General features: G+C 48.6%; 1 protein-coding gene and 1 long non-coding RNA gene across 11 annotated transcripts in view; one reads left to right on the forward strand and one right to left on the reverse strand.

Moving 5' to 3' along the window:
• ST3GAL3 (ST3 beta-galactoside alpha-2,3-sialyltransferase 3) overlaps nucleotides 1-19,418 on the reverse strand; it is a 213,882-nt gene that overhangs the window by 34,250 nt on the left and 160,214 nt on the right. For 5 of the 10 annotated variants that reach the window (XM_027537514.1, XM_027537517.1, XM_027537512.1 and 2 more), the window contains one exon: nucleotides 16,263-16,325. The exons of the other annotated variants lie outside the window; for them this stretch is intronic. In XM_027537514.1, coding sequence (XP_027393315.1) covers nucleotides 16,263-16,325 — 63 coding nt within the window. The remainder of the gene's footprint in view (nucleotides 1-16,262; nucleotides 16,326-19,418) is intronic. 10 annotated transcript variants of the gene reach the window in all.
• LOC113890009 lies at nucleotides 2,377-5,994 on the forward strand. The gene is made up of 2 exons (XR_003510398.1): nucleotides 2,377-5,116; nucleotides 5,469-5,994. It is a non-coding gene; the product is annotated as an uncharacterized LOC113890009 (long non-coding RNA).

The following is a 19,418-nucleotide window of genomic DNA, read 5'->3' on the forward strand; positions in this document are numbered from 1 at the left end:
GGTGCAGTGTAGAAAGTGAATGTCCCCAATCCTGGTTCACCCACCTAAACCATTTCCTAAGGCCTGGAACATCAAGCCTGTGCCCAGAGACTAGCAGGGAAGTTAACTGGGTCTCACTAACACGGAGGGAAGTGGTTCTTTATGGGCACCAGCAGACCCAGAGCAGGGTCTTCCTCCTAGTTCCTACCAACCTAGCAGAGAAAGCTGCCTCCAGATGTGGGCTTGCTGGATTAAGGCAACACACAGCTTCGGCCCTCCACCTGTGCCTACAGGGTTGGGTGACCAGCCTTCTGGCCATTTCTCACAGTAAGGATGAAGAGCCCAAGCAGCCTGGGAGACAAAAGGAAGGCAGAGCCCAGGAGTGGGTCCTGACACCAGGTGCCACAGCACAGCAATCTGCCAGACTCAGCCATAGGCCAAAAGAGTGAGACTGTCATACAACGAGGTAAAAGCCAAACCCCAGAGATCCTCCTTTCTAGAACCTGCTCTGGGGAGTGAAGGGGTGGGCAAAGCAGAGGGACACACATTCTCTAGAATCTACCCAATCTCATTTGGGATCTTGCTGTGGCAGCCCCACCATAAATAGCCCTGCACTGTCAGACTCTGGTATATGTCCAAGCAAGCCAGATGAGCACTTTGCCAATAACTTGTCCAGCTTCCATTCAGCTGTCACTCCTCCTGCTAACCTACCTGAATGGGTCCCGGAGAAGAGTAGGAGTTAGAGGAGAAAGTGTCATGAATCTGCAAGACAGGTGGATCTATACCCTGAAAGAAGAGGCAGGGAAGACAAACAGCAGGTACCAACCAACCAAACACGAGCACGAAGCGGCAGCCTCCAACCCTACGCAGGATGAGCTGCAGCTGGAGCAGGCAGCCCCGTCCAACGGCTGCTTGCCTGCTTGGTGGCAAGTCCTGTGCTCAGCGCTGGCTGGGGACCTTCGGTAAACTAGCTTTAGTCTTTCCCCTCAGGAGCTAATGGTAGACACAGGCAAACAAATAACCATAAGAAAATCAGTCTGCACATTCTGTGTTTTGGAATAGGGAAGGGTGGGGCTTCCCTGGTGGCTCAGACGGTAAAGAATCCACCTGCAGTGCAAAGAGACTTGGCTTCCATCCCTGGTTCAGGAAAATCCCCTGGAGAAGGGAATGACTACCCACTCCATTATTCTTGCCTAAAGAATATGGACGGAGCAGCCTGGCAGGCTACAGTACATGGGGTCACAAAAAAGTCAGACATGAGTGAGTGACTAAACAACAACATAAAAGCCTCAGACCAACTTAGGGTTTAGAAAAATCTTGAAGGAGATGCTGAGCCTGGAAAGACAAGTATATGTGAGCTCGTGGAGCATGATGGGGAAAGTGTTGATTTGAGGAGAAGGGGAGTGCAGACAAAGGCTCAGGAGGGAAGAGAACCAGAAGTGACCCTCCCTTCAAGGCCAAGAGAGAGACTGCTGAGGCCGCCAGAGCGCAGCAGCACCCCCCAAGGGCAGGGGAGCTTCAGCTTGGCCCCCACCCAGTGACCTGCCCTCTAGTCCCACCCAGGCAGGCGCAGCATGAGGAAGGGATGAGTGGGCAAGTGTGTTCTGACTGGGTGCAAATTGGGTACAAGGCAGCTGAGGAGCAGGCTCTGCACAGAGGGAAAAGGCCAGGACAGGGTGTGAGTCAGCACTGCAGGGGTTGGCCTGATGCCCCGAGGTGGTGTCAGGACCAATTTCAAGCTGGATCATCACTGGTAACTTTGGGCACTCAGTTCATGCTATTTCTTGTTGGCACCTTGCAGTGGATATCTGTGTTCCTTCCTCCTTCTTCTGTAAAGTACCCACTTCTTATTCCATATGGTCCTTGTTGAGCTGACTCCCCACTGCTGCTTAGGTGGGCACGTGGAATAGACTGACCACTCAAGATACTTCACCTCTTGGAACCACAGTAATTGAGTTGACAATGGGCACTTGACCCAAGTAGGATGAATCAAATTCTTCTCTGGGCTTTAATATTTGGACACTAAGGGATATAAGAGTCTCTCTCTTCTCTCTTTTCCTCTGAGATAGTGAGCTGTAAAGGCTGCATTAGCCTAGAACAGGGCTTGTGCAAATCATGGCCCAAAGGCCAGCTGCCTGTTTGTATAAATAAAATTTTATTAAAACACAGCCACAGGGCTTCCCTGGTGGCTCAGTGGTAAAGAATCTGCCTGCTAATTCAAGAGACCGGGGTTCGATCCCTGTGTTGGGAAGATCCCCTGGAGAAGGGAAGGGCAATCCACTCCAGTGTTCTTGCCTAGAGAATTCCGTGGACAGAGGAGCCTGGTGGGCTACAGTCCATGGGGTTGCAGAGTAGGACACGACTGAGTGACTAACATTTTCACTTTCACAGGGCTTCTCTGGTGGTTCAGTTGTAAAGAATCTGCCTGCCAGTGCAGGAGACCCAGGTTTCATCCGTGGTCCGGGAAGATAATACACATGCCTCAGAGCAACTAAGCCCACGCATCACAACTACTGAGTCTGTGCTCTAGAGACTATGAGCCGAAATACTAACGCCCACGTGCCTAAAGCCCATGCTCCACAACATGAGGAGCCAAAGCCACAGCAATGAGAAGCCTGCATGCCACAAATGGAGAGTAGCTCCTGTCTGATGCAACTAGAGAAAAGCCTCTGAAGCAACAAAGACCCAGCACAACCAAAAAAAAAAAAAAAAAACCAACACAGCCACACTCATTCATTTGCCTAATGATGTCTATGGTTGCTTTAATGCTGTGTCAGCAGAGTTGAGTAGCTGTGGCAGAGAGTACATAGCCTGCAAAGCTGAAAATATTTACTATCCGGACCTTTAAGAAAGACAAAATCTGTCACCTGTGGGCCTAGAACTGCTAGAGCCATCTTTTGTGGTTACACAGAGGAACCGTCTGCAGAACAGTCAAGCCCAGGGAAAGTGGAGCCAAGATATGAGAGAAAAGCAGAGTCCTAGTCCAGGTGGGCCTGAAGATACTTCAGCTCTGAACATCACAGTTATATAAATGAATCAATTTCCTTTTTGCTTGAATTAGTTTGATATAGGCTTCTACCAACTACAACAGCTGCTGCTGCTTGAGGATAAAGTTTAAGCTTTTTAGTCTGGTTTACAAAGCCCCAGACTGTGATCTGATTTCCTTATGCTAAGCTCCCTGCTTCAGATATTCCCTCTCCTTTCCTCCTTCTCCCTAAGCTTTAGCCATGTCCAACAACTTAAAGATTCTAGAACCTGCCAGGCTCTTTAACACCTCCATGCCTTTCCACCTGCTGCGCCCTCTGCCTGGAATTCTCTTCCCCTTCAATTGGATCTCTGCTCCTTCTTCAGCCTGACTCCAGTGTCTTTGCCTCTGCACAGGTCGGGTCTTCCCTGAGCCACATGGGGCTGAAGGAGCCTCTCCAGGTCCCCACTGTTCTCTGTGCACCCTCCTGGCACTGACTGCATACTAACATGCCTGTTCCCTCCCCAGCACACGGCCAGGACGCAGCAGGTGCTCAGTAAATGACCACTGGCTGGAAGAGGGAAAAGAATTTGGGGTGACCGGCTCCACAGTATGGGCCCCCATGGGCCAGTGAAGGCTGAGTTTGCTCACCTGTGGAGCTCTGAGGGCGGCTTTGTGCAGCTCCTCATGGGCACTTTGACTCCCCCTGCTCCAAAGTGATGTCCAGGCTTCCAGTGACGTCCCTACTGTTTCCTAGAAAACCCCTCCTGCTCGGAAATGCTGCCAGCTGCTGCCCCTCCTTCTGTTTAGGGACTCTGGCCACATCTGTGTCCAGACAGGCTGGAGCCACATGCATGATGTGTGTGACAGGCAGGGAGGCCTATGCTGAAGGAGGCCCTCAACGGGGCAGTGCCTGGACTGCTGTTGACAGGGCTCCGAGACTCTGCTGACAGACTGTACCCAGCACAGACCAAGGAGGAAGGGAAGGGGCCCGGCATCCTGGTAAGGAGAGGGAAGCGTGGGGACGTGAGGAAAGGACCACGAGACGGGAAGCACAAGAGGCAAGAGCACCTCCCCCAGTCAGAGCTTGGATGATGGCCAGATTGTCTACAGGGGCCACATAACCCAGAGCCCAAGGACACAGTCCCAGCCCCAGTGTCAGCCCTCCAGCTCTCCAATACTTGCTAAGCCCCAGCTTATCCCAGGTACCATGCTAGTCCTTGGGAATATGACAATACAGCTCAGAGTCCTGGCTTCATGGATGATGGATGAGGCAGCAAACACACACACAGAGGCAATGGTGAAACGTGTGACAGACGACAACAGTGATGACAGCAGTTCACAGTCACTGAGCTCTTGCAATATTCTAGACACTGTCTGAAGTGCTGTATGCTTGTCATCCTATTTCCTCCTTCTTCCTTACAAGAGCCTCATGGATGGACACAATGTCATCCATACTTTATCATACGGCCTTTGGGATACACGAAAGTCACTGGACCCCTGGGGAACTGCACTGTCAGGGATGGAGAGAGGATGGAAGCAGACCACAGAGGGTGGTGCAGGGAGAGAAGTGAGAGCGTTTCAGAAAGAGAAGGCCATTTCTACAGAAACATGGTAGTGGAGGAGAGAACAGAAACGGACTGGGAGCTGGCGAGTAAAACAGGAGGGGGAAGAAGAACTGAGCCTGCTTGTACTGGGGGAAGGAGCCAGCAAAGAAGACGGGGGATGGGGTACGGGAGACAGAGGGGCAGCAGCGGAGAGGCCCTGGGAGGCGAGGGGGCCAGATCAGAGTAGGAGGGAAGGGACCCAGAGCACCAACTGACTTTTCCCTGGGAAACGGGGGAGCAGGTGAGGGTGGCTTCTCTGCTAGGTGTGCTGGGAGCTGGGGGAACCTCGTTTCTCTGGGGAATCTCTGTGGTTAAGGGTTATGGATGTGAAGGTGTGAGCTGTGGTAATTGAAGAGGTTTGGAGCCCTCACTGTAAGTCAACCAGGGATGGGATTACTGAGCAGTGCTGAATACTGGGCGAGTCTGGAGACCTCTCTCTCCACCAGGATGCCACAGTGGGACTGATACATTGTATTCCCGTGTCTCTGTTAACAGTTCAGCAACCAGGAAGCAGAAGCAGAAAAAGTGGCTGCATCAGTTTCAAGTTTGGACCCTGCTGTGCGAGGTAAGCTAGAGGCACACAGGAGTGTGACAGACGTGGTGGGGATGTCAATGGTGGATAGGACCGTGGTGGAAGGGTAGAGAACTCAAAGATGTGGTGGGGATATAAGTGATGGATAGGACTGTGGTGGAAGGGTGGAATTTCTGGCTTTGATGTGGAGAAAGGAGAGGCCAGGCAGAGGCAGTTGATAAGCAAAACTTAGGAGTCATTCTTTGTTTTTTAGTCCCATTTGCCCAGATCCTCACATTCTCCCAAGAGAAATACCTATTTTATAAACAATCCTCTATCTTGCCAATTGGACTGCATCATTCTTGACTCATTTATTTTTCCTATCTATCTCTTATCTGTTCATCAGTAAATCCTGTTCGCCCACTAATCTCTGTGTCAACTGCTACCACCCAAGTCACCCAAATCATCACCCTATGACCAGCGGTCAGTGACCAGCTTCCACCCTGGACCCTCCATTCCATTCCTAGACTAGCCAGAAGGATACTCCTAAATCATCAACCACATAAGGACATTCCTCTGCCTAAAACCTTCCCACTGCCTCTGATCAAAACCAAGCCACAGACAATGACTAATCTCCCTCATCTGCCTCTCATTTCATTTCAGGTCCTCCTCCTGACTGACCCCGAAACAGTACGTATTAGCCTTCCATCCAGTCCTTGAATACAACAAACGTCTTCCTGCCTCTGGACCTTTCTGGAACCCCTGTGGAACATCCCAAGGCTGGCTCTTCATTTTTATTCGGATCTCTGTTCAAATGTCACCTCTTCAGAGAGGTCTTCTCCAACCCCTCTGTTAAGGGTGGGTTTCCTCCTCCTGTCTCTATCACTCACCTTTGTTTTATTTTCTTCATAAACATTCAGCACCATTTAAAATCATCTTGTTCACTTGCTTATTTTCTCATGTGTGTGTGCGCGTGTGCTTGCTTAGTTACTCAGTTGTGTCAGACTCTGCGACCCCATGGACTGTAGCCTGACAGGCTCCTAGGTCCATGGGATTTTCCAGGGCAGAATACTGGAGTGGGTTGCCATTTCCTTCTCCAGGGGATCTTCCCAGCCCGGGGATCAAACCCGCATTTTCTGCATTGGCAGGTGGATTCTTTACCACTGAGTGACCAAGGAAGCCCCATTTAGTAACTTAGAACAAGATGAATACTGTGGGGGGAAAAGGTATGGCAAGGTTTATAGGAGCAGTTGAGTGCTGAACAGGATGGTCAGGGTTCACTTCATGAGAAAGGTGAAATGTGAATACAGACTGGGAGGAGGTAAGGGAGTAAGACAGATGAATATCTGGAGGGGAATATTCCAAGAGGGGCAACAGCTCCAGTAAAAGCCCCAAGGCAGCAAGGAGTATGGCTGTTGTCCAGTGAGCAGAGGGGGGTAGTGAGCGGTGAAAATAGAGAGGAAATGGCGGGGGGCGGGGGATCATGGATGGCCCTGGAGGTTGTAAGGACCTCACCTTTTACTCTGATTGAGACAGGAAGACACTGCACGTGAGGAGAGGGTGATCTTCACGGCTGAGTGGACGCTGCTTCCGGGTTATCAAGGGGAAAGGAGGAAGAAGTGGAGCAGGTGCCGGTGGTTTTATAGATTTGGTGGGAGGCAGATCTCTGATCTCACTTCATAAATACTTATTCAGCATCTACCTGCTATGCTAGGCGCAGTTTTAGGTACTGGGGGATATGGCACTGAACAAAAGAGGCAGATCTCTAGTCACACAGAGCTTGCATTCTCCAACGGTAATCAACTGGTACACGTAAGAGAGGTCTTCCCAGGGGGTGCAGCGGTAAGGAATCTGCCTGTCAATCCAGGAGACACGAGTTTGAGCCCTGGGTCAGGGAGATCTCCTGGAGGAGGAAATGGCAACCTACTCCAGTATTCTTGCCTGGAGAATGTCATGGACAGAGGAGCCTTGTGGGCTACAGTCCATAGGGTCACAAAGAGTTGGACACAACTGAAGCGACTAAACAACAACAAGTTACTAAATAATTTACTTAAAAGTTGTTTATTGTTGGTGTTTCCCTGTAAGACTATGAGCTTCATCAAGGTAAGCTCTTGAGATGAGGAGATTACCTTGGATCTTGCAGGAGGGCCCTTAATCCATTCACAAGTGTCCTTAGAAGAGAAAGGCACAGGGAGATTTTACCACAAACAGGAAAAAAGGCAATATGACCTCAGGGACAGAGTCTGAAGTGATGTAGCCACAAGCCAAGGAACACCAGCAGCCGCTAGAAGAGGGAAGAGGCAAGGTAGGGACTGCCTCCCAGAGCATCTGGAGGGAGTGCAGCCCTGCTCACAGCTTGGTCTCAGCCCAAGGATGCTGATGCTGGACTTCTGGCTTCCAGAGCCATGAGAGAATAATGTGTCACATCAACAACAGGAAACAAATACAGGTATGCTATTTTCTGAGCCCCAAAGGAAAAGGGAACAGAAGAAGGGTTCAGCCGTTTTTTTTTTTTTTTCCTCCCTCTGCTCAGAAATGAGACAACATAGCATAGAATGAGCAGCGGCTGTGCTCTCAGATGAGCCCCTCTACTTTCAGAGAAGGGGGATGAGGAAGGCAGCCTGGGTGAGGGCACAAGCGCGTCACTGTCGACCACCACCTGCTCTGCCTCCCACCACTGCTGACAGTCCCTGGAAGCACTTCGAGGAAAAGTCTGGAAGATGCGACTGCTTCAGGAGGGTCCAAGTTCCAAACATCTGGATGCCTATGTCCAGCTGGTGGCTGCTGAGTCTCCATCTTACTCTCAGAATCTCTACCCTGAGTTCGAGTCTTATATCCAACTGCTTCTGGAACATCTTGTCCAAGATACTCCACCGGCACCTATGTTCCATGTATTTTTTAAGAGGAGTCTATTATCTTCCCCTAACCCTAGCTCTCTCTCTTTTTCTCTTTTGTCAATGAATAGCACCTAAGTCACGGGCTGAGGGGCAACCTCTCCAGCTGTTCACTGCCTCTAGAGCCTGGGTGCGATCTAACTGCTTCTCTTCGTAGGGAAGTGTGAGGGACATGCCAATCTGAGCCAGGGAAGTCTGAAGCCCTTGAACCCATGTGGCTGGATTTCATCACACTTCTCTTCACTGCTCCAGGGTGGCCAATACATTAATGCAGACTGCTCTTGGGATTCCCCTGCCTAGCTGGGGCTCTGGTCCCATATGGAATACTCTCACTACCTCCTTTGGTCCAGGGGGTCCAGCATTATTCTTGACTTCGGAGACCTTTGGAGGCTTCAGGGGCAGAATTCTCTCTCCCCAGACACCAGATCAATTGCCAAACAGAATGGGTCAAGCTGATAGACGGGAACCCCGCCTATCATAGTCCTGTTGTCAAGATACACAGGGAGATTGTCCTACAGTAAGAATTTCGGGCCCTGTGCAAACACTCATGCTGCTACTCTTGGTACTTCTGCCATTTCTCACCTCTACATGGGTGTCCTGGCCCCTGCAAACCCGAGTTCCTACATCTGAACTCATGACAGGCTAAGAAGTACTCTGAGAAAGACTGTCTTATCACTGTGCATCATCTTCTCCCTCACCTGCCTAAAACTTAGAACAGTAGGTAATCAGTGGACAAATGAATAAACAGCACATGAGGCAGGGATTTGTCACTTAAAAATCACTGAGCTGCAGTCTTCAATTTCCTCTTTCACACCCATCCATTCTGAGCTCCCCTGCTCTCTGCTGCACTCAGCACCCCATCACCCTTCAGACAACCACCAGGAAGAGAACCACTTTCTATAGGTCATTCTAGGGACCTTCCCAAGATATAACATTGCTAGTGCCTGGTAGAGTAAAGGGTCCTGGAGACAAGCAAGCCCCAACCCATCTTGTCCCCTCCTTGGAATAGCTTTAGATGTTCCATATTATTGATACCACTGACTTAGGCTCAAATCCATAGACTTTCCTGCCCTCAGTCCCTTATGAGGGCCTCTATGACTTACTCTCTTACACATGACAGCCAAGAGCCTCAATTCTGATACTGGCCTGGGTCTCTGCCCCCAGGCTCTTTATGACCTTAGCTTCCTTTCTGATCTCTGGCAGCCTTGACCATTGACCATCTATGGCCATGGACCACTACAGGCCATTGGGTTTGCTAATGTCTAACACCACCTTCCCTAGCAGGTCCCTACCCCCTAATTTCAGGTTCGGTCAAAGATAAATTGAAGAAGAGAAACTCTGAAATAGTTATCATCACTCTCCATATTTATAGTGTATTCCTTCCTCAAAAAGCAGGAAATAGGAGACATGAGCTTCCTTCTAAATCTAAACTGGTAAATTTCAAGGCAGACCTACTTTGCCTTCTCCTCCCTCAGTGATCTTACTCTCTACCCTACCTCAGCTATTTATTCCTATATATACTATATCCTAGACCAAGCCATTACTAAAGCCCTTTCTAATCTCAGTCTCAAACTCTCAGTCTCCAACTATCCCTACCTATCTGTATAACTATAGCTCACCTGCTCTTCTAGCAAAACTCCAACAATCCTTCAACACACTAGGATCTACAAGCCACTAGTTCTACCATCTTTTCACTGTCCTTCACCTCCTTATGTCCTTACTGCTGTTCTCACCCAGCTTACATTCCAAATCAACCACCTCCCTGTATATATCCTCAATTTCTTTTTTCCTCCTTCATTCAGCTAAAACACAACTCCTGTTAAATCCCACATCCTACCTACTCTGGACTTGGACCTGTGCAGATGAAAGTAGCTGGTCAGAGGAAAATGCATGCTGGCTCATCTCACCTTAAATTCGAGTGATAGATATGGAAATAATCTAAGTGTCTATCAATGGATGAATGGATAAAGAAAATGTCACACACACACACACACACACACTGGAATATTATTCAGCCACTAAAAAATTAAGTCTTGCCATTTGTAACAACATGAATAGATCTTGAGGGCACTACGCTAAGTAAGATAAGTCAGGCAGAGAAAGACAAATACCATATGATCTCACTTATGTGTGGAATATAAAACAAACAAAAAGTTCAAGTATACAGAAAAGTTGAAAGAACAGTACAATGACCACCCGGATTTAGTTATCACACATTTCTCTACCAAAACATACTTTGAGAAGGAACTATCTATACTCCTCATTTCTTTCTTTCTTTTTTTTAAAAAATTTATTGAAGTATAGTTGATTTACTATTTAATGTTGTGCCAATCTCTGCTGTACAGCAAAGTGATTCAGTTATCCACCTATGTACATTTTAAAATATTCTTTTCCATTATGGTTTATCACAGGATAAGTGTTTTTGCAAAAGAGTAGGGAAAAGAGATGTGATACTATATGTAGCAGCATTTATGCTACTGCACCAGGATAAAAAGGAGTCAGAGGACTATCACCTCTTGACGTGGAGGTCTGAGAGAAAACCCAGTGGGGTACCTAGACAAAAGACATGAACGAAATTCAGGAGATAAAAATCAACTGAGGACCCATCAGAGTTTCTAGACAGGATTTATCAAGTTTATAAGTGCTGCACAGAAATAGCCTCTGAGGGCCCTGATAATGTAAAGACAATAAATATGACCTTCATCAGGCAAAGCCGCCCCAGAGACTAAAAAATTACAGAAATTAGATGGTATATTTGAAATGAATCCTTCTCCATTAGCAGATGCTGTTTTTAAAGTATTCAACAGCAAGGAACAGCGACAGAGCAAGGAGATGAGAAATGGAATGCAGCTTTTCTGGTAACAGCATTGAAACTGAGTAACCTAAAGAAGAATTTAGACTCAGTGGTAAAAAATTCCGCCTGCCAATGTAGGAGATGCAGGTTCGATCCCTAGGTGGGGAAGATCCCCTGGAGAAGGAAATAGCAACTCACTCCAGTATTCTTGCCTGGAAAATCCCATGGACAGGGGAGCCTAGTGGGCTACAGTCCATGGGGTCGCAAAGAATCTGACACGACTGAGCACATGCAAACTGAATTTTTCCCCGGTGCTACACAGTAGAACCTTGCTGTTTATCCATTCTAAATGTAACAGTTTGCATCTGCTAATCCCAAAGGCCCAGTCCTTCCTTCCTCCACCCACCTCCCCCTTGGCAACCACACGTCTGCTCTGTCTGTCTGTGAGTCTGTTTCTGTTTTGTATATAAGTTCATTCGTGCCTTATTTTAGATTCCACATGTAAGTGATAGCATATGGTATTTGTCTTTCTCTTTCTGACTGAACTTTACACTCAACATTTCTGATCTCTCTCCTCTCACTTCTCTTGAATCCATTCTCCACACTGATCATTTAAGGTCACCAATTACTTTCATGATGCTAAACCTAATGGTCAGTTCTCATATAATGACCATACAATATTCTGATTTGCCTGGAGCCATCTTGGTTATATATGTTATCCTGCTGCTGCTGCTGCTAAGTCGCGTCAGTCGTGTCCAACTCTGTGCGACCCCATAGATGGCAGCCCACCAGGCTCCCCCATCCCTGGGATTCTCCAGGCAAGAACACTGGAGTGGGTTGCCATTTCCTTCTCCAATGCATGAAAGTGAAAAGTGAAAGTGAAATCGCTCAGTCGTGTCCGACTCTATCGACCCCATGGACTGTAGCCCACCAGGTGCCTCCGTCCATGGGATTATCCTGGAGTAACTATTAATAATACCCATTTTCATTCTCTAAAGTGTCCTAGTTTAGACAACAATTTATACAATTGCCCTACCGCCCAGCAATATATTATATAGTTTATTACTCCTCTTGAAATACTTGCCTAATTTGGCTTCCAGAACACCACACTGTCCAGGTTCTCCTGCTATCATTCCACGCATGCCTTATTTGCAGTTTCTTCCTTGTCTTCATCATCACTACAGGTTGCTGTGCCCAAGGGCTCAGTCCTTGCTTCTCCTTCTACATTCACTTATGTGACCGCCTCTTCCATTTTCACAGCCTGCCTCCTTCCCTCCCATGAAGGCCAGACTTTTCGATATCGCCATCTGGATGTTTAAGAGGCATCTCATGCTTTGCATGTTTAAACTTGAGTTCCTGATACTCCCCCTGAAACCTGCTCTTCTTGCAATCATTTCCCCATCTTGCTAAGTGGCACCTTCATTCTTCCAGTTGCTCAGGCAAAATGCCTGAAGCCAGCTTAGATTCTTCTCTCTCTTTCATACCCACATCTGCATTGTCAGCAAACCTGTCAGTTCTTCCAGAACACATCCTGAACATGACAATTTCTGACCACCACCACTGTGTCCACCATGACCGAGTCACCAGTGTCTCTCTCATCAATCATTATAACAGCCTCCTAATTGGCCTCCCTGCCTCACGACAGTCTTATCTCATCCAGGCAGCCCAAGTGTTCCTCTAAAACCTAAGTTACTCCCTGCTCAGGAGCCTCCATCCTTAGAATGACCTCCAGTGTCCCCATGTTGCAGCCTTCTCTTAAAGTTCTGACTTCATCTCCTATTATTTCCCACTCCAGCAACATAGGCCTCTTTCCTGGTTTTGGATCCCACCTCAGTGCTTTTGTATTGTCTGTTTCTTCTTCCTGGAAGGCTCTTCCCTCAGATAACTAGCACAGCCCCTCCTGAACTTCTCTGAGGTTGTCACTTAAATGTCACCATTCTCAGTCACCCTGTCTACTCTCGCTCTATTTCTCACTATCTAATATACTCAGTTCAGTTCAGTTGCTCCGTCGTGTCAGACTCTTTGCGACCCCACACAGCACACCAGGCCTCCCTGTCCATCACCGACTCCCGGAGTTCACCCAAACTCATGTCCATTGAGTCAGTGATGCCATCCAGCCATCTCATCCTCTCACCCCCTTCTTCTGCCCTCACAGCATCAGGGTCTTTTCAAACGAGTCAGCTCTTCATAGCCAAAGTATTGGAGTTTCAGCTTCAACATCAGTCCTTCCAGTGAACACCCAGGACTGATCTCCTTTAGGATGGACTGGTTGGATCTCCTTGCAGTCCAAGGGACTCCCAAGAGTCTTCTCCAACACCACAGTTCAAAAGCATCAATTTTTCTGTGCTCAGCTTTCTTTATAGTCCAACTCTATGTGCTATGTGCTAAGTCACTTTAGTCATGTCTGACTCTTTGTGACCCCCATGGACTGTAGCCTGCTAGGCTTCTCTGTCTGTGGGATTCTCTAGGCAAGAATACTGGAGTGGGTTGCCATACCCTTCTCTAGGGGAGCTTCCCCATCCTGGGATTCAACCCACGTTTCTTGTGCCGCCTGCACTGGCAGTTAGGTCCTTTACTACTAGCGCCACCTGGGAAGCCCAGTCTAACATACTATACATTTTTCTCATACATCTGGCATTGTTGGCCTGCTTCCCCATTAGAATATGGGCTCTGTGAAGGCAGGAAGGTTTGCCTGTTTTGCTCACTACTGTATCTCCTGCACTGACAGCAGCATCTAACACTTAGCAGGTCAATAAACATTTGTTGAATGAATGAATGTAAAACGGGACTGAAAAGATGCAGCATCACAGATGAAGTCACATAGGCATGCCAAGTTCCCAGCACACCAGTTGCTCAATAACTGTGTTTCCTTCACCCCCTACTTCCCTCCCAGTTTTGGTATCAGCCAAAACTGATACCCCAGGGTGTGCCAGGTCAGAGGCAGGGTTGATGGCAGTAGCAGCCCTACCAGTAGCCACCAACAGCCCCCCAGGACTCCCTCAGCCCTTCTCCTGATGCTGGTTTCTGTAGTTAGATGTGAGACACCCTGCTTTAAGTCAGGAAGCTGAAGCCTGCAGAATGACTGAGGAAAGCATTCAGAAGTCCTGTCCTCAGATCACATCTTTGTATCAAGGGCAGCTTTCACACCTCATCCTAGCCGCTCATACTTACCCCAAATACAGCCTGACAGCCCTTGCCCCTGGGCTAACAGTCCAGTCTCACAGGTTTATTCACTAGCATGCTTGGGCTGTCTCCCTAGCGTCCTTCTCCAGACTTTACTACCTGGCTCCTCCGGGCCCCTCCATGCTCCAGTGTATGACCTGCCAAGACTCTGGCAACCACATCCCAGGAGGACTAGAGCACTTTGTCCACCAGAAACTGCTGCTGTGCCCACACGCAGGGTGGGTCCTGGGAACTAACCACGCTCGGTCAGGTGCTCGCCTGGCACAGTCCATTCCGGCCGTGACTGCTCTCTTCAGGGATGGCCTGAGCCCTGTCCCTACCCCAGCTCCCAGCACTTTCTCCTCACTTTAGGAACAGGAGCTATTTCCTACAGATGAGTCCCTGAGGAAGCACAGTCAAATGGGGTCAAGATTTCTGGGTTGGGGTTGCTCCTTCTAGAATCCTAGCCCCGAATTTGGACAACTCAGTCTGCTGGTGCCACCACAGGGTCATGGCCGCCCGCCTGGCCTGCTCTGCTGCTGGATGGCTTCTGGCTGCCCTAGTAAGCAGTCTCTTCCATTCTCCACGGGGGCCTTCCGAATGTTCTCCACTCTTCTCAACCTTCTCTCCCAGCACCCTGCCTTCCTGTCCAGCGCATGGCCCCATCTCCTGCTTCTATTCTGATTGGGTCCATAAATTCCACTATACATGCCGAGTAGGAAGGGGAGGGGACTTGGAAGAAGCACATTTCGAGCAGACAATGATCAAGATGACAAGACCACTAAGGTAGTCTCTGGGGTGTCACTGTGAGAGGCACGGGAAATGGGGAGTGCTTATCCTGCATCCTTTCTGCCTGGCAGGTCACCCCTGAGCAAGTGTGAGCTCCATCCTGGGTGCCTTCTACAGGAGAAAATAAAAACCACTGGAAGGGGGAATTCCTTCACCTTTATACCGCAGTTACAAGCCCATCCATGTTCCTACCACTCTGCCCTGCTGTAGAATATGAGTCTCCCTCTGAGAGCAGAGGCCCACCCCTCCCCTCAGTGCCTGGTTGCGTCATCTATCCCATCCTTCTCCCCCAAGTTTCTACTTTCCTCTCTGTGTACAGGATCCTTCCACTGGTGATCCACACACCCACTTCACCCTCCTGACCACACCCGCCCCAACTTCAACTCCGTTACAGGCACGCTCTCCTGGGTGCGGCCTCCGCGCAGTGACCACATATCCTCGCCTCATGATTCAGCTTGATGTCAGCTGGCTGTCACCCCAACCCCTGCAGAGACACAGCTCTTGCCGGGGACTTCTCCAGTGCCAGTTCCAGTCTCTGAGCTCCCATTCCTGACTTGCCTCCGCAAGTTTCAAGCCTCTTCTTCTCAACATGTGTCCTGACACCAGACTGGGCTAGCAAAGGCCGACTGTGCCCAGCTTGATTTCAGACTCTCCTGGGAAGCCCAGACTCTGCCTCATCCCTGAGCCCTGACATCCCTTGCCCCCCCAGGTTCTAGCTCCCTTGCCCCTGGCAGGGCCTGGAATTGCCATGTGCTATGGCATATCCAAACCTCCTGCCGGGTCAAAATCAGCAGGGCTCGTGTGATCCCTATTTGTGTCACTCACAGGGCTTACGTACTAGAAAGTTTTCCTTAAATGTTTATGAAATAATTATCCTACCTACTGTTTTTCACTAGGCTATAATCCTTTCATCCTAACAAAGAAATTTGAAATAAGCAAGGACTACATTTCCCCTAATTTACAGATGAAGAAAGTGAGATTCAAAGAGTTTAATTTGTCCAAGGCGAGAAAGTGCTGAACCAGGTCTAAAATCTGAGGTTTCTGATTTCAAAGTCTGTGCTCCTTCTAAGATTCTATGTGAGTCCTGTGAGTGGAGCTCTCAGATACCACAAATGGATGGGGACAGGTCCCAGAAGGACATGTGGCAAGGGCCCTCTCCTACGGATACAGCAAACTGTGAGAAATGGATGGCAACGTGGGCTGGATGGCAGGAAAACTCAAGAGTTTGGTAGCCGGTAGATACTTCCACTCATACCTACCAGGTCGGTGGAAGAATCTGTTCTGGGATAGAATGGCTTAGTCATCAAGTCTATGGAAAACAAAGAGAAAGGAAAGAAACAGCTTATGTTGAAGGTCCAAGGAAGATCCCACAGGTTCCAGATAGCTCCATGACCAGACCTGGTTTGGGTCCATAAATTCCATCACACATGCTGAGTAGGAAGGGGAGGGGTGCTCGGCAGAAGCACGTCGAGAACAGACTTATGGTCAAGGTGAAAAGACCACTAAGGCAGCGTCTCTGCGGTGTCACTGTGAGAAGCACTGTAAATGGGGAGGTGCTTACCCTGCATCCTTTCTTCCTGGCAGGCCACTGCAGAGCAAGTGTAAGCTCCATCCTGGATGCCTCCTACGGGGAACAGTAATAAGACGGGACTGACCCTGAGAAGAAACCCACCGTGGTAGGGAGGGGCTTCATCATACCTCGAGAGAGCAGAGACGTCTGACTAGAGGGAACTTGAAGGTAAACAATCATCAGGTTCAAGTCCAACCATCTGACAGAGAAGAGGGATTAGTCTTGTTCTGTGTGGCTCTGGTGGGTAGAACCAGAATCATAAGTGGAAGCTGCAGAAAGGCATATTACCATATTACTGCTTTTTTTTTTTTTAATTAAAACCCTCTAGTCGTTGACCTTCTTGAAGTGGATGGGTGGCTTCTGGAATATAAGAGCCTCTGGCTATTGGGGATCGGGGGTGGACTAGGACATCTTCATTATTCTAAGACAGGGGCTCTCGACCCACCAAGTTCAGAAAAGTGGCAGGAACCGCCTCTCCCGGCACGCCCTGGTCCCCTGCCCCCTCCTTGGGCTGCCCTGGGCTGAAGTTAGGCTCACAGTGGCAGCAGGTCCAGCCTTCAGTGTAACCTCAGGGCTGTAAGTTCAGTCGCTCCAAGCTAGTGTCCAGGGACTTTCTTGGTAGAGCTCTCTACAGTTTAGATAACTTATTTTCTCTCTTTAAAAGGAAAAACTTTAGAAAGGGGGGAGGTTGTGGGAGACTATTTCCATCTCAGTATCTGTCCCAAAGTTCTGGTGTTTTGCCAGGATGGAAGCATGGTATACACAACACTGTTAAAAATAACCCCTTGATTGAACAGAAGGCGTGGGAGAGGGGATAACCAGGCGATTTTGCTAGTGGGTGGGGGAGGTGGGTAAGGAGAGGAAATTTAGACCCAGAGACCCTGGGAAGGGTTGTGTTCGAGAAGGGTTTTGTAGACGCAAGAACCAGGGAAATACTGTCCTCGATGGCTCGTTTCCAGAGAATTGCCCAGTAAGTGCTCTGTTTTGGGTGTGCTCTAGTATATAAACAGGCTGCCAGTTTCAAAGGGTTCTCCCAGGATTGAGTCTGCCATTTTTCGGTCCTGATTGCCAGCCTATGGGACAAAGGTCAGGGAATGACGACAAGGAGCAGAAACCAAGAAAGGTTAACAATGTCAAAAACCACAAAGGCCAGAGAAAGGTCTATTGGATTTAGCTGTTGGGAGATTCTTGTGATTTGTGTGTGAAGGCTTCCAGACATTTCCTTCTATAACTAGACACTTAACGTAAATGGAATGCTCTAATATGGACTGTTCCATAACTTGCCTTTGAAAAATCCAATGGTAGGTTGTGGGATTGTGTCAGGAAATAAAATCTGACATCATTTTTTATGATCACATATTATTTCATCACGTGGACATACTATATTTACTTAATTATGCACAGCTAAGAGGCATTTATGTTGTCTCCGATTTTCTGCTATGATGAACATGCTGCAACAAACATCACATTACAAAAACTTGTGTCCGCAGATATGATTATTTCCTTATGTTAAATACTGAGAAGAAAAATTGCTGGACCAAATGAAATCCGCATTTTAGACTTTATTACACTTTGTGTGTGTGAGTGTGTGTGTGTGTGTGTGTGTGCTTAGTTGTATCCGACTCTTGGCGACTTCTGGACTGTAGCCCGCCAGGCTCCTCTGTCCATGGGGATTCTCCAGGCAAGAACACTGGAGTGGGTTGCCACTTCCTCCTCCAGAGGATCTTCCCAACCCAGGGACTGAACCCACATCTCTTGCATCTCCTGCATTGGCAGGCGGATTCTTTCCCACTAGCACCACCTGGGAAGCCCTCATTACACTTCGCTTCCCATAATTTTCAAGAGAAGGAAATATTATTCTGAAGATTTCCTCCAATTTCTCTGGCCATTCTTTCCCATTCTCCTTCATTAGGTCTCCTTCCTATTCATCCCTTATAAGTTGATACTGCTCAGAGTTGTGTCCTTGGGTTCTCTTCTCCCTCCAAAATTATAAGCTCAAATGTCTTCCAGAGCCAAGAAGGTACTACAAATATGTTAATTGGGCCAGATGTAAGACAAGAAGGGCTGCTGCTGCTGCTGCTAAGTCGCTTCAGTCGTATCCGACTCTGTGCGACCCCAGAGACGGCAGCCCACCAGGCTCCCCCGTCCCTGGGATTCTCCAGGCAAGAACACTGGAGTGGGTTGCCATTTCCTTCTCCAATGCATGAAAGTGAAAAGTGAAAGTGAAGTCGCTCAGCCATGTCTGACTCTTCGCCACCGCATGGACTGCAGCCCACCAGGCTCCTCCATCCATGGGATTTTCCAGGCAAGAGTACTGGAGTGGGGTGCCATCGCCTTCTCCACAAGAAGGACTAGGTCATGGCAAGTAGAGAGGACAGATTGCCTAGAAGAATTCACACTATTTGAAAACACTGTGCTGGCCACATGGCTCCCAGATGACGCCAGTGGTAAAGAACCCACCTGCCAATGCAGGAGGCATAAGAGATACAGGTTTGAATCTGGGTCAGGAAGATTCCCTGGAGGAGGGCATGGCAACTCACTCCAGTGTTCTTGAATGGAGAATGCCATGGACAGAGGAACCTGGCAGGCTACAGTCCATGGGGTTGCAAAGAATCAGACATGACTGAAGCAACTTAGCACGCGTGCACGTGCCGGCCACACAAAGCATGTCAACTTTATCTTGTAAGCTGCAGGTTTGGGACCCAGTCTACACACTTTCCCCGTACAACCTCATCTACAGCCCAAACTCCATCTACATGCTGAGATTCCCATTGCGTCATCTCTGGCTCTGACCGCTTTTCCTGGACTCCAGACTCATACACGTAACTGATTACATCTTTCCTTAAGTGTCCTGGAGGCATCTCATTATGTCCACAACCAGATTTGTGATCTCTGCCCTTTCCTCTTCTCTTAACAAAAGCCAGAATTGGAAAATCAGAAACAACTGCCCGTCTTCTCAGATTCCCTATCTCAATGAATAGCATTCCAACTTTTCCTGTTTTTGAAGCCAGAAACTTGGGAGTCATTCCAGATACTTCCCTCTCCCCAGCCATTCACACTCAGTTAATCATCAAATGAATTCAGTAGGCATAATAAGCACTTACTGAGCCAGTGCCAGGTGCTAGTTAGGTGCTTGGGTTGGCCACA

This window comes from Bos indicus x Bos taurus, chromosome 3 (genome assembly GCF_003369695.1).
Source record: "Bos indicus x Bos taurus breed Angus x Brahman F1 hybrid chromosome 3, Bos_hybrid_MaternalHap_v2.0, whole genome shotgun sequence".
NCBI lineage: Eukaryota > Metazoa > Chordata > Mammalia > Artiodactyla > Bovidae > Bos > Bos indicus x Bos taurus.